Source organism: Chanodichthys erythropterus, chromosome 22, assembly GCF_024489055.1.
Source record: "Chanodichthys erythropterus isolate Z2021 chromosome 22, ASM2448905v1, whole genome shotgun sequence".
NCBI lineage: Eukaryota > Metazoa > Chordata > Actinopteri > Cypriniformes > Xenocyprididae > Chanodichthys > Chanodichthys erythropterus.
The window spans coordinates 2,494,113-2,507,995 of NC_090242.1; the positions used below are offsets into that span (position 1 = coordinate 2,494,113).

General features: G+C 45.1%; 1 protein-coding gene across 3 annotated transcripts in view; it reads left to right on the plus strand.

Annotated features, from left to right (window-relative positions):
* Positions 1-13,883, plus strand: part of sgcd (sarcoglycan, delta (dystrophin-associated glycoprotein)) — a 271,970-nt gene that overhangs the window by 141,023 nt on the left and 117,064 nt on the right. The window contains exon 1 of one of the 3 annotated variants that reach the window (XM_067376294.1): positions 2,797-3,091. The exons of the other annotated variants lie outside the window; for them this stretch is intronic. Coding sequence (XP_067232395.1) covers positions 3,080-3,091 — 12 coding nt within the window. The 5' untranslated portion in view covers positions 2,797-3,079. Of the gene's footprint in view, positions 1-2,796; positions 3,092-13,883 lie in introns of those variants that run through there. 3 annotated transcript variants of the gene reach the window in all.

A 13,883-nucleotide genomic window follows, 5' to 3' on the forward strand; every position in this document is an offset into this window, starting at 1 on the left:
TGAACTGGAATAAGAGTCCGATTTAAATCCAGTTACAATGTGAATGCAAGAGAAAGATGTGAACACTTTACAGAGTCTATGTAATTTTTTTAAGAATAAATAGAGTAATGTGTTCACACTGAAAGCTCCAGCAAGAAAAAAAGTACATTTCACATACCCAGATGATGCACTTATTGAACATAAAAAAGGGATGTTCGACACTTCTGTCACGCAATTGTGTTGCTAGAAAGTACACGAACATGATGAAGATGAAGAAAAATTACCTGCCTGTGGATCTTTAATAAATCCACAGGCAGGTAATCCAAACAGAGAGAACCGTTACAACACATCTACACATGAACGCAACCCGACAAGAATGAACAGAATCAGAGGAACTTAGGGTTAAGGGTTAGTTCACCCAAAAATGAAAATAATGTCATGTATTACTCACCCCACACCCGTAAGACCTTTGTTAATCTTCGTAACTCAAATTAAGATATTTTTGTTGAAATCCGATGGCTCAGTGAGGCCTGCATTGCCAGCAATGACATTTCCTCTCTCAAGATCCATTAATGTACTAAAAACATATTTAGATCAGTTCATTTGAGTACAATGGTTCAATATTAATATTATAAAGCGACGAAAATATTTTTGGTGCACCAAAATAAAACAAAATAACGACTTATATAGTGATGGACGATTTCAAAACACTGCTTCGGGAAGCTATTAGAGCGTTATGAATTAGCGTGTCAAACCGCCATACTGCTGAAATCACGTGACTTTGGCACTCCGACCCGCTGATTCGACACGCTGATTCGTTGTGCTCCGAAGCTTCATGAAGCAGCAAAAAAAGATTTTGATGATAATTTTCTCTATGGCTCTGTTCCATTGCTGCACAACGTTGCCCTGAGGCAAAGATTTTTTTTTTTTTTAATCGATAAAATGTTCCCAAATGAACCAAAAAATTATGTGGAATATTTTTTTTTTTCATGTGCCATCAACATGTGTGCAGTAGACGGTTAAACCTAGTCCCAGACTAAAATGCATGTTGGGCTGTCTTAACTGAAGGAAACTTGCAATGACATATCTTAAAATATGTCAGTGTCATTGTTTTTTTTTCTAAGGCACATTTATAAAAGCTACTTAAAGGGTTAGTTCACCAAAAAAATGAAAATTATGTTATTAATTACTCACCTTCATGTCGTTCCACACCCGCAAGACCTTCGTTCTTCTTCGGAACACAAATTACGATATCTTTCATAAAATGTGCAAAACATGACTTATATTTGCAGATAAAGGGTATTGTTTGCTAGTTTGCTTATTTTTATACACGCTATTGAAAATGAGAGCTGTTGTTTCAGTGTGATTTGATGATTTTGGTTCTTTTAGTCTTGATATCAAAGCAGGAGCGATATGAAATGACAATTCAAATACCAATTGCAGTTTTTGTAAACAATAAACAAAATATGATTTTTGACCAAATAGTGTAAACCTAGACAGCAGTTCCACTTACTGATATGGAGAAAACACATCTGTTTCTCCACTTGCTTTGCTCCAGTTCTGTTTACTTTTGCTGTATTGGCTCTGTCCCTCAGAGGACCTTTTGGCTTCCTGGTTTTGTAGGCTGCAGTTGTTTTTTGGGGAGTAGATAACATATTTCAGACTGTTGGCAGTCATTCAGCAGGTTTCCACAATGTGTAGTGGCTACTATATCATGTTAGCTGGACATTTATTCACTTGATAAAAATAATAGGTGAGCGACAAAACTCACATAAGGAGAGAGTAATCAGTACTTTGTTTGTTTTTCAGCTGAGTGCATCTATTTTGTGGTTAAACGATATTTAATGCTGGTGAGAAGTTTTATTTGGATTAAACAATAATTATATTTGAAAAAGTGCAGACTATAAGACTATATAAAAGCTTTTCTGGAAAAGAGCTGCTACTGTATATGAAGTCAAGTGTGTGTTACAGCTATAGCCAAACTTTGTGAACAACTGCACTCACTTCCATTTAATCTAATTTACACATTCACTATGTTAAACTTTTGGGTTTATATTTACAAGAAAAATCTAGGAGACACCTCCAAAACAACGCCATGCAGAAGGTTTCGTGGTGAATTTATTTGACCCAACCACAACATTATTCAGCAAGGTTACATGGAAATGGTGCCTCTAAACCCTGATTCACAATTCTGACTCTAATTGGTTGTTTTCGAACCCTTGACAAAGAGTGTGAAGCAAACAACCGTCTGAATAAATTGAAGCCTAAACACCCCAAACACAATTCTTTGTCATCGCAGCAAGGTAAAACACAATATGAATAAATGTATGTCTGTTAATGTTTTGTACCTTAACACACAACATAGTCCAGCACACCACCGGCATTAGCAATGAACATGCTGATTAATCGCCCTGGGGATTCTGTTTATTGATCGTGCATGTGGTCTTGGTTTCACGCTCCCTGTGGTACGTCCTGCTAATGCTGAACTGGCCAGTTAAAGGAAGCGACCTAAACAATGATTACTATTATTCATCAGTCTGATGACTTCATGCCTGCAGAAAAAGCTGCCTAGGAAAGGCATTGTGGCAATTTTATCCCTCATAGTCAGCCAGGCAGGAACATCAAATAGAAAAGTAAATGCATTTCCAATCCCCGGCTGCATGCTGAAACGCACACACACACATATGGAGGGTGAGGGGCTGTACTAAAATAAAAACCCCAGACATCAACCCCCTAACTTCCCCCATGTGTCTCCTACTGCTATATCTGTCCACAAACCAGAGGGCAGTTACTCAGGCAGATGGGAGCAGAGCGTCACAAGACTCAGTCGCTGTTCGCGTGGTTCTGTTGCAGATACCAGACTAAGAGTCCAGGAAATTCCTGCAGACTCTGGGGCAGGGATTTTGGCTTGCGCGTCTGCTATTGGAAAAATTGACAGTGTCGGAAGGGGGGATTGTAACTGCCTGAAGTCAGTCGGAAAAAGAAAGAAAGCGAAAGACAGAGAAAATAGGCCTCATGCCATCTTTAAGGGGTGTCTCAGTCTACTTTTATCTGTCTGTCACACCCTGTGTGCACTAGCTTGGACTTCAGATTGAGAGCCATGGTCAGGATGGTAAGTTTTTAACTTATTGTTTCTGACTTGTACTTTGTGCGAGGAAACGCATGTGACTTCCTTGCAGCAGAGAGACAGGTCTGCGCTTAATGTGAACTGCTACTTTATTTTTTGGGAAGTTTTCTGTCTACGCTGGAGCAGTTGGGGTTGCTGTGTTATTTTCGTCTCTTTCTCTGTCTCTCTTCCTTACAGTCCCATTGTATTGGAATATTCTGGCAGTGCACTGAAGTCTTGTATTAATTGGAAGCCAAAAAGTTTGTGTCACGATAGTAGACAAAGGGTTTCCCCAGTACCTCCCGCTTCTATCTCTTTCTCTTTTTCTCCTGTCCAGATGCTACTGCTACTCTATCTCGCTGGCTCCACACATTTGGTTTCAATTACTTTGGCCTTCTGGGAAACATGCTACTATAAATAAGTAACAACAGGGTTCGCTGTGGAAAGATTGCAGAGTTACTGACAGGGTTCACGGTGCTGTTTTATGCTCATGCTTTGACTAAAGGACACTGTAAGAAAGGTGATTGTTCTGATTCACTGTGATGATGCCAGGTTGGAGTAGGAATGGCAGATAAGGAGGAAAGGAGGGGGCGGGACTTTGGCTGGAGAGTGAAGGAAACAGCTGTGAAGGTTATGAGACATTTGGTTACTGCCTGCCCTTTAGTGTCCGCATCAAAAACAGCTTTCCCTCGCCCCAGACGTGATCATAGGCCTCTGAGAATTTGAAACAGCCTGAGATCAGCCTATGGAAGCTTTTTAAGATTCCACTAAGGTTTGTGGTAGAGAAACAAGCAAAATGTGAAAGCCTGGAAAGGGAAATGAAAAGATCCTGCTGTATATTTTGTTTTGAACTGTCGCAGCCATGTAACTAAACACTATGTAACTGAAGATTCTTAATGGTTGCTGAGCAACATTGCCAATTAGGTGCATTAATATAGAATTCAACTGATGTGTGCTCAGATGTGCGTGTATTGGCTTTATGCAGCAACTTCAAATGTGGCTCATTCATCATATTTATAATGTAATACCCTACTGTTTTAAGTCTTTGTTTTTAACTCAAGTGTTACATAATGAGAAGCTGTTTTTGCAGTGATGCCAGACTTGTTTTACGAATAATCTTATCATTTGGTTCACATCATTTAAGTTCCAAAATAAATAAATTAAGATAAAATAAAAGTAAGATAAAGAAACTGTCATGCATTAAAGTCCAATGATGATGAAAAGAGTCAAAAATGCTTCTAATAACAAATGGTATTTATTCTAAACAACACAGACGAGAGGGAACGTAACAGCATGAATAGAACAAACAATACCAGACAATCATCTGAAGAAACAGAAGAGCTTAAAGACATAGTGATGAACTCAAATACAGACAGGAATGGTTGTTAAATGAATGACCTTGGCAACTAATGACTGGCAGGAAACTAGAACAAAGGAAACGGGGAAACAATGACGAGTAAACAAAAAGTCCAAGAAAATTAAACTAAGACCAAATAACCTCAATGTAATTGTGACAGAAACTTTCTTTTGTAAAATAATAAATTCACTGAGTTTTCATGTGCATAGTATATAGGACAGACATTAGCACTACCTTACTGGACTATCAATTTTGGGTTTGCTTTTTCCAACAAAAATAACTATATTATGATAAAAAGTACACTTTAGCATACATTTAAAAAGAGTATTTATCACGGAAAAATATTGGTAACACTTTAATTTAAAGTGACGTAGTTACACATTATTACATGTACTTACTATGTAATAACAGTAGATAATGCATAATCACAAGTAACGTCTCGGTTACAAAGGTAACCCTCGTTCCCTGAAGGAGGGAACGGAGACGTACGTCGGACAGACCGACGAATAGGAATCTCGCTAGAGAGGCCAATCTACTTCGAGTGTAACTAAACGAGCCAATGCACATTGGCATGCAATCATATGCATCAGCTGCTCGCCTCGCAGCGCGGGTATATAATGAGCAGCAGGTGCGTTGCATCTTCAGGTTTTCGCTGAGGAGCCGAACCGGATAGGCGGCAGCATCAGCGGGGTACAGCGACTGTGGCGACGGGACGTACGTCTCCGTTCCCTCCTTCAGGGAACGAGGGTTACCTTTGTAACCGAGACGTTCCCATTCAGTCGGTCACGTTCGACGTACGTCGGACAGACCGACGAATAGGAATCCCTACCAAAGCGCCACAGGAGCTGCCCCCTTCCAGCGCTCTGTTGCAAGCCACCTGAACCCCCTTGCCCGAGGATGGTGGGACAGGGCTAACACAGAGAGAGTCGATCACTGCTGTTCCCCAAAACCCATTCAGTGAGACTATTGGATAACGCTGGGAAAGCGTACCCTTCGCTGGGAAAGGAACGCTGCGGAAGCCACATCCTTCCCCGAAGGAGTTATGTGGAGAAGTACATATGGACTAACCCTGTAGGGCTGTGCTACATATGGAAGAGCTGGGGTGACTCCAACCCGATGAAGGGTAGGTTCTCCCAGGAGGGAAAGACACGGGCTTCGTTTAGGAGCAACCGTGGAACCAACCATATGGGATCCCCGTAGGGTCACACATATGGAACCCAGCCTAAACCCGGTTCTCAAGGATACAACGGAGTATAGGCCTGGCGCCAGACGCTCCGCCACGTCGGCGTCGAAGGGATATCGGAGGACTCGACAGGGTCTGCCTTGTAGGGACTCTCTGGAGAAAAGAAGCGCATGTAGCGCAGCAAGCCGACACTAAGCCGGGGCCTCTCCGTGCCTCTGACCTGTGGCGAGAACATGGGAGGAGACCGGCTCGACACGAAGGCTATAGTATCTAGCGAACGTGTTAGGTGTCGCCCAGCCCGCAGCTCTACAAATGTCTGTCAGCGAGGCGCCACGAGCCAGCGCCCAGGAGGATGCGACACCTCTCGTGGAGTGAGCATGCAACCTGAGCGGGCAGGGCACACCCTGAGCTTGGTAAGCCAGGGCGATGGCATCCACTATCCAGTGGGCCATCCTCTGCTTGGAGACAGCCTTTCCCTTCTGCTGGCCTCCATAACAGACAAGAGCTGGTCTGAGGTCCTGAGGCTTTAGGTTCTGTCTATGTACAGTCGCAAAGCGCGGACTGGACAGAGTAAAGCCAGGGCTGGGTCTGCCTCCTCCGAGGGCAGCGCTTGCAGGCTCACCACCTGGTCCCTGAAGGGAGTGGTAGGAACCTTGGGCACATAGCCAGGCCGGGGTCTTAGTACCACGTGGCTATCACCCGGCCCGAACTCCAGGCACGATTCGTCGACCGAAAATGACTGCAGGTCCCCTACCCTCTTGATGGAGGCCAATGCCACCAGCAGCAAAGTCTTCATAGACAGAATCTTTAAGTCTGCTGACAGCAAAGGCTCAAAGGGAGCAATCTGAAGTGCTCTCAGCACCAGAGTGAGGTCCCAAGAGGGTATGGAGAGGGGACGAGAAGGATTTAACCGTCTCCCCCCCTAAGGAACCTGATGACCAGGTCGTGCTGACCAACAGATTTGCCATCTAAGTGGTCGTGGTAAGCGGATATAGCAGCAGTATGGACTTTTGAGGGTGGAGGGGGGACAGCCTACGCTCCAACCCTACTGCAAGAAGGAAAGCACGACTCTGATCGAGCATCTTCGGGGGTCTTCCCGGCGAGAAGAGCACCACTCGACGAACAGGTTCCACTTTGGAGGCGTAAGCACGTCTCGTAGACAGTGCACGTGCCGAAGTGATGGTGTTAAGTACCTCAGGGGGTAAGTCACCTAGAACCTCCGCATCCCGTCCAAGGGACCAGACATGGAGTTTCCAGAGGTCTGGACGCGGGTGCCAAAGAGTGCCCCGTCTCTGAGAAAGAAGGTCTTTCCTCAGAGGGATGGGCCAGGGAGGGGCTGTAGCGAGGAGTGAGAGTTCTGGGAACCAGGTCCGGTTGGGCCAGTAAGGCGCAACTAACAAGACCTGCTCCTCGTCCTCCCTGACTTTGCACAGGGTCTGTGCAAGTAGGCTCACTGGGGGAAACGCATATTTGCGCAGGCCCCGGGGCCAGCTGTGAGCCAGTGCATCTGTCCCGAGTGTCCCCTCGGTCAGAGAGTAAAACAACTGGCAGTGGGAGGTTTCTGGTGAGGCAAACAGGTCTACCTGAGCCTTTCCGAATTCTCTCCAGATCAGCTGAACCACCTGGGGGTGGAGTCGCCACTCTCCTGGCAGCGCAGCTCGTGATAGCTCGTCGGCCACACGGTTGAGCACACCGGAGACATGAATGGCGCGAAGCGACCTCAGATGCTTCCGACTCCACAGGAGGAGATGGCGGGCGAGTTGTGACATGCGACGGGAGCGTAGACCACCTTGACGGTTGATGTACGCAACGGTCGCAGTGTTGTCCATACGGACCAGTACATGCTTGCCCTGAAGCAGGCCTTTGAGGCGGCTCAGAGCAAGGCGTACTGCCAGCAACTCGAGGCAATTGATGTGCCAATGCAGATGGGGTCCCGTCCAAACCCCTGAGACTGCATGCCCGTATTACGTGGCACCCCAGCCGGTGGCAGAAGCATCTGTGAACACCACAGCATGCCGGGACACCTGTTCTAGGGGCACTCCTGCCCGAAGAAACAAGGGGTCCGACCACGGACTGAAGGTTCGGCGGCACTCCTGAGTGATTGGCACCCGGAATGTGCCGCGCTGCCACGCCCATCTCGGGACTCGGCCGTGAAGCCAGTGCTGAAGCGGTCTCATATGAAGCAGACCGAGCGGTGTTACAGCCGCAGCAGCCGCCATATGCCCCAGGGAGCCTCTGAAAGAACTTCAGTGGGACCGCTGTCCTGCCATTGAATGTATTCAGGCAGTTCAACACTGACCGAGCACGTTCCTCTGTGAGGCGTGCTATCTGCTCGACCGAATCCAACTCCATACCGAGAAAAGAGATCCTCTGCACCGGGGCGAGTTTGCTCTTTTCCCAGTTGACCTGAAGCCCCAACTGGCTGAGGTGTCTGAGCACCAAATCCCTGAGTTTGCACAACTGATCCCGGGACTGTGCTAGAATGAGCCAGTCGTCGAGATAGTTGAGAATGCGAACACCCCGTTCTCTCATGGGAACAAGGGCTCCCTCCACGACTTTCGTGAAGACGCGGGGAGACAGGGCCAGCCCGAAGGGTAGGACTCTGTACTGATATGCTCGACCTTCAAACGCGAATCTCAGGAATGGCCTGTGTCGCGGAAGAATTGAAACATGGAAGTACGCGTCCTTCAGGTCAATCGCTGCAAACCAATCTCGGGGACGGATGCACTCGAAAATGCGTTTCTGCGTGAGCATTTTGAATGGTAGCTTGTGGAGGCTCCGATTCAAAACTCGCAGGTCCAAGATCGGTCGTAACCCGCCGCTTTTCCTGGGTACAATGAAGTAGGGGCTGTAGAACCCCGACCTCAAATCGGCTGGAGGGACCGGCTCTATCGCGTCCTTCGCCAGTAGGACTGCGATCTCCGCACGCAGGACAGGGGCATCGGCATCTTTCACTGTAGTGAAGAGGACGTCCCTGAACTTGGGGGGGGGGGGGGGGCCGCCGGGCGAACTGAATCGCAAAGCCGACCCTGATGGTCCGAAGGAGCCAGCGAGACGGACTGGGGAGCGCTAACCCGGCTCGCAGAGACCGTACAAGCAGGACCAAAGGGACCACCGGTGTACCCGCAGCAGGGCAGCGAGGTGGAACACAGGGACGCGGCTCGGGGGCTCTCTTTGTGAGGCGGCCCGAAGCGGCGTCACAGTGTGCTAGGCAACACTTACCTGGCTCCACGGATGGACAGAGGGAGCAGTCGAGGCTTTGGCTGCCCGCTGCTCGCTGCTGTCCGCTGGCGACAGAAGAGGGGGATGAGAGTGGTGAGGTTTTTCTCCTCCCACTGCTCTCCAAACCCTCTTCAGACCTGGAAATGGAGGAACTGCTCTTTAAAAATTTGGGTACCGCTGCCTCTTGGGTCAGTGGCGGAACAGAAACAAACCCAATAAAGGATTTACCACCTGGCCCTCCTCCAGGGGTGGAAGAGCAGCCCCACCCATCTCTGGGTCGCCCGTCTCAGGGGTGATTCTCACCAACCAGTTAAACAGCTGCAGAGACGGGAGGCGTCATCTCCCCGCAATGGATACAGCAGAGCCTGCTGGGCCGGAGTTTCTTGCAGGGGACGACACCCTTGGCGACGAGCAGACTGAGGGGCGGCCCAAGAGGAACTCAATGGTTTGTCATGGGAAGCTCCCCTATCCGCTACTAACTGAGGAGAACCGCTGGGCTCAGTCCTCGACAGTGTCACCGAAAGGCCACCTCGTAAGATGGGAGCATTGAGAAAGCATTTAGCTTGACAACCTCTCACACCTCACAAGGTAAGCCAGGGGGCACTTCTGGACCACGGAGGTGGACATCGTCTGGCTGAGGGCCTGCGCCGTGACTTTGATCACGGTTAGTCAACAAGCGCAGCTCAACCCCAGCACAGAACTACCCTCATGCAAAAAGAGTGCCTTGGCCTCACATGCAGGGTGGGTGTGGTCTGTGTACAGCCACCCCATCCAAGAGGGTAGTGAGAGAGGAAAAACTTATGCAGATTGGCACCTTTGGCATTCCATATTTATGGCACCAATATACCCCCATACTGCCAAGTTTTCCATGCACATCTGGAAGACCCAGGAAAGCATGGCTGTAAACTCTGAATCTGAGTCAGCATAAGCACACACCATTACAGTGGGCAGCGTCACCCTCATTTCCAGAGCATAACAGCACTCTCTCCGATGCTGCAATCGACGTCTGTCCCTCAGCTGGAGCTCTGAATGAAATGCTAGGTTCCCCTATGAAAAGGACCAGCAATCCAATCCAGAAACTGCACAGCTTGCAATGCGCTAGAGAGGAGGGGCCCTAGGGGGTTGGTTCCCCGAAGGAACCCCTCAACCTCATGTCACCCAAGCCATATCAGCAAAGTAGACCTCTTCTGGTGCACCAGAGAGGGCGCTACAATGGAGATTACGCAAGGGAACCGCGCATCTAGAGCGCCGAGCGAGCGCTGGGTTGCCGTGACAACCCGCGCTGCAGCCCGGCAGCTCGGACGGCACACGACACGCAGAGGAGCGAGAGGTTTGCTCTCGCTGATCTCCGCGGTCTCCCAGAGTGTCGGGCAGAGCCGCGGCTGTGCTTTTACACACAAGCGGCAGCTGGCCAACAACAGAGGGGACTCAAGCTTCCCGGAGAAAGAAGAGTCACGACCGGCGTGTCGACGTGATCATGTTCTCATATGAAAACATGAACACCCACGAACATCATTTCAGCACGCGCCCAGACATGCGAAACGGTGATCGTGGCCGTCAGTGAGGACAGGAACGATCGCATCCAGAAACACAAGTAGGATGTCGTCTTTAAAAAGACGCGAATCTACTTGTGTAAGCTCTTTCAGGGACTTTACTCTTTTAGAAGTGCTGAAGCACGCAGGGGAACGGCCACCGCAACACAGACAGGGATTGTGTGCAGCCTGTCATGTGCTTTCTCTCTCTTTGAAGGCGCTCACTCTTACCAGCCGTAAAACGGCTTTTCAGCGCTCAAAAGCGCACCGTACCGGCCGTGAGAACAGCCTTCTGACGCTGTCAAACAGCTATTTGCTCAAAAACGGCAAACGAAACAGAAAAAGAGAGGACGTCGACCCCGCTGCTGTGCTGTTCGCCCGCACTCGGAAAAAAAGAGAAGTTCAACCAAAAGCTTGACTCGTCTTCTAGCAGACACTCGCTTGCAGAGAACAGGAACAACACCGTTCGGCTCCGAAGCAAAAAGCTGAAGATGCAACGCACCTGCTGCTCATTATATACCCGCGCTGCGAGGCGAGCAGCTGATGCATATGATTGCATGCCAATGTGCATTGGCTCGTTTAGTTACACTCGAAGTAGATTGGCCTCTCTAGCGAGATTCCTATTCGTCGGTCTGTCCGACGTACGTCGAACGTGACCGACTGAATGGGAACTAACCCTAAACCAAACCACTAACCATAACTCTATAGTAAGTACATGAAGTTAATTAATATTAATTAGTACTTATTTGAGTAAGTACAATGTAACTACATTACTTTAAAATAAAGTATTACCAAAATATTTACACTAAAAATGCCGGGCTGTTTCAACCCATGGTTGGGTCAAATATGCACAAACTGTTTCAATTTAATTTTTAAACCAAATGGTTGGGTTTGTTTATATTTGACCTAAACATGGGTTGAAACAACCCAGTATTTTTCAAATGCAAATAGCTGAAATTTAGATTGATTTCTTCTTGATTTTTTTTTTTTTTTTTTTTTTTTTTGTACTTAAGTAGAATTTAAAGCATTAGTTTACCCAAAAATTAAATTTTTGTCATTAAGTACTCACCCTCATGTCATCCCAAACCATAAGACCTTCATCTTCGGAAAACAAATTAAGATATTTTGATGAAATCCAAGTGTTTCTGAAGCACACATAGGCAGCAACGTCACTGCATTTTTTGAGGTCAAGAAAGATACAGAAAATACTTTGTTAAAAAAGTCAACGTGACTACAGTGGTTCAATCTTAATGTTATGAAGCGATGAGAATACTTTTTGTGCACAGAAACAAAACAAAAATAACAAATTTATTTAACAATTTGAACTTTTGTCACACGCAGTTGACGTAGTGAATGCAGTTCAGTGCTTTCCTGTTCTACGTCAGAACGCCGACTTAAAATTATATTTTATCTGTAAGTAGAGTTTTATAATATACTTTTCAGATTTGAAGTACACTACAAGTGCACTACAAGCGTTTAATACAATTAAACACTTTTGCTGTCAAATCGATTAATTGCGATTAATCGCATGTAACATAGGTTTATATATATATATATATATATATATATATATATACACACATACACATTATATACACACACACACACACACACGCATACACATTATATATTTACAAAACTTTTATGTTTGATGCGATTAATCGATTTGACAGCACTACTTTTTGTCATCAGTACATTACCATGATATAAAATTACTCAAACCAAGATTTTGGTCATATCACATGCTACACAGTCCAATCACCTTGTTACTATAAAATAAATACACTAGAAAAGATCTTTAAAATGAAGAGTGGTAAGTTCTAGAAGCTAAAATGCTATGTTTAGATTTCATCTTTTCCATATCTGTACCTTCACTGTAAGATAAAATCTCCATTATTGAATGTATACAATCTAAACACAATATTTGGGAATGATTGCTACTATATCTAAGCCAAACTGCACCATTGTTTTCTTATGATTTTAAGTTTTAAGAGATATGCCCTGCCATATTCACTTGGTCATCAGCTCCATTTTTCAGTCATTAACCTAGAGTTTGGACTCATTTTGAATTCAGAGACATGCAACACCAGAATCAAGCTGGGTAAATCCATGTTACAAGATTCCAATTTTAGTTACCCGACTGAGTTCTAATTTACTGAAAGTACATTTTATGTCCCAACAAGTCAATTTTAATCAGAACTGGTATTACCTGTGGAGTGCAGCAACATTAGCTAAAGCACCAGTTTACCTTAGCAAACAGTCAGGCTAATGAGCCATATTTACATTGGATGCTTTGCAAAAGTACTCAAATTGTCAACCAATTCATTCATCTGATACAATTAAAACACTAAAAGATGCTGTTTCGCATGAGTTAACGCAAAACATTTGCTTTAATGATGAGACATTTGTATTGCAATTGGCCTCTACCAGTGAATCATTAAAATAACAACCACATTTTCTGAAACCCCACAGTCATGGGTTCATTATACTGCTTGTGGATCTGAAGGACAGTTGTGAAAATGAAGAGTAACATTAAATTAGGAAAAGGGTATGAACTAAACTAAACCAGAGTTCATTTACATTTTTTTTTTCTTTTGTTGTTTGCAATTGTTGCTTGTCATGTTGTACAATTTGACTGCAGTGAGTCTGTCATGTCAGAATACTGTATATCAAATCCATCGTAAGCTGCTGGGCTGCTCATTCTTCAAAGCAGACTCAACAACATTTTCATAGTATGATTATAACAATGGTCAAGCAAACTTAAATTAGTGTTTCTGGGACAAAAAAAAAAAATAGTCGCTGAATTTGTTTCTAACATTTTGCTTTAACCCTTAAACACCTACCTCGGGTCTTTAATGACCTGGGATGTCATTCACTACCCTACTCCTCATTCATTTTTTAAAGTTAGATTATAATTAATATATAATCAATTCATTATAATCAATATAACAAGGAAAAATAATACAATTATAAAATAATGCCTCTTTTCCCATTATTTTTTAGTAAAAATTGTATAGGGTCACTAACGACCCAAGGTGTGTAACAGTGTTTTTTTTTTTTTTTTTGGGCACAACAATACTTCAATCTTTGATGACTGAATAAGTGCAGTTCACCTTTATTCCACAAGGTGGCAATGTCTGATACATAAAGTGACGTTTCACTCATAGTCACTGCAGGCAGAAAACAAAAGAATAGGAAATATCTTCAGCAAAACTTGAAATGGCTCAGCAATTTACTGCAGAGCAAGTACTGAATGCAATCAAATATTAACGCCACTGTCACTTGATAATGGATCTGGTGAAGAAGCAGTCAGATATCAAAATATTGATTTTGTAGATGCTGAATGTACTGGGAATTATGCTCTGACAAGGACAGTGATGATGATATAGAACATCTGCTCAAACTGAACCCTTCCAAGCTCCAAAGGGTAACAAAATATGCTTTATTTTATTCTTCTGCAATTGTTACTCTAATATCAGGAGAGTTTTATATTATCACGGAAGA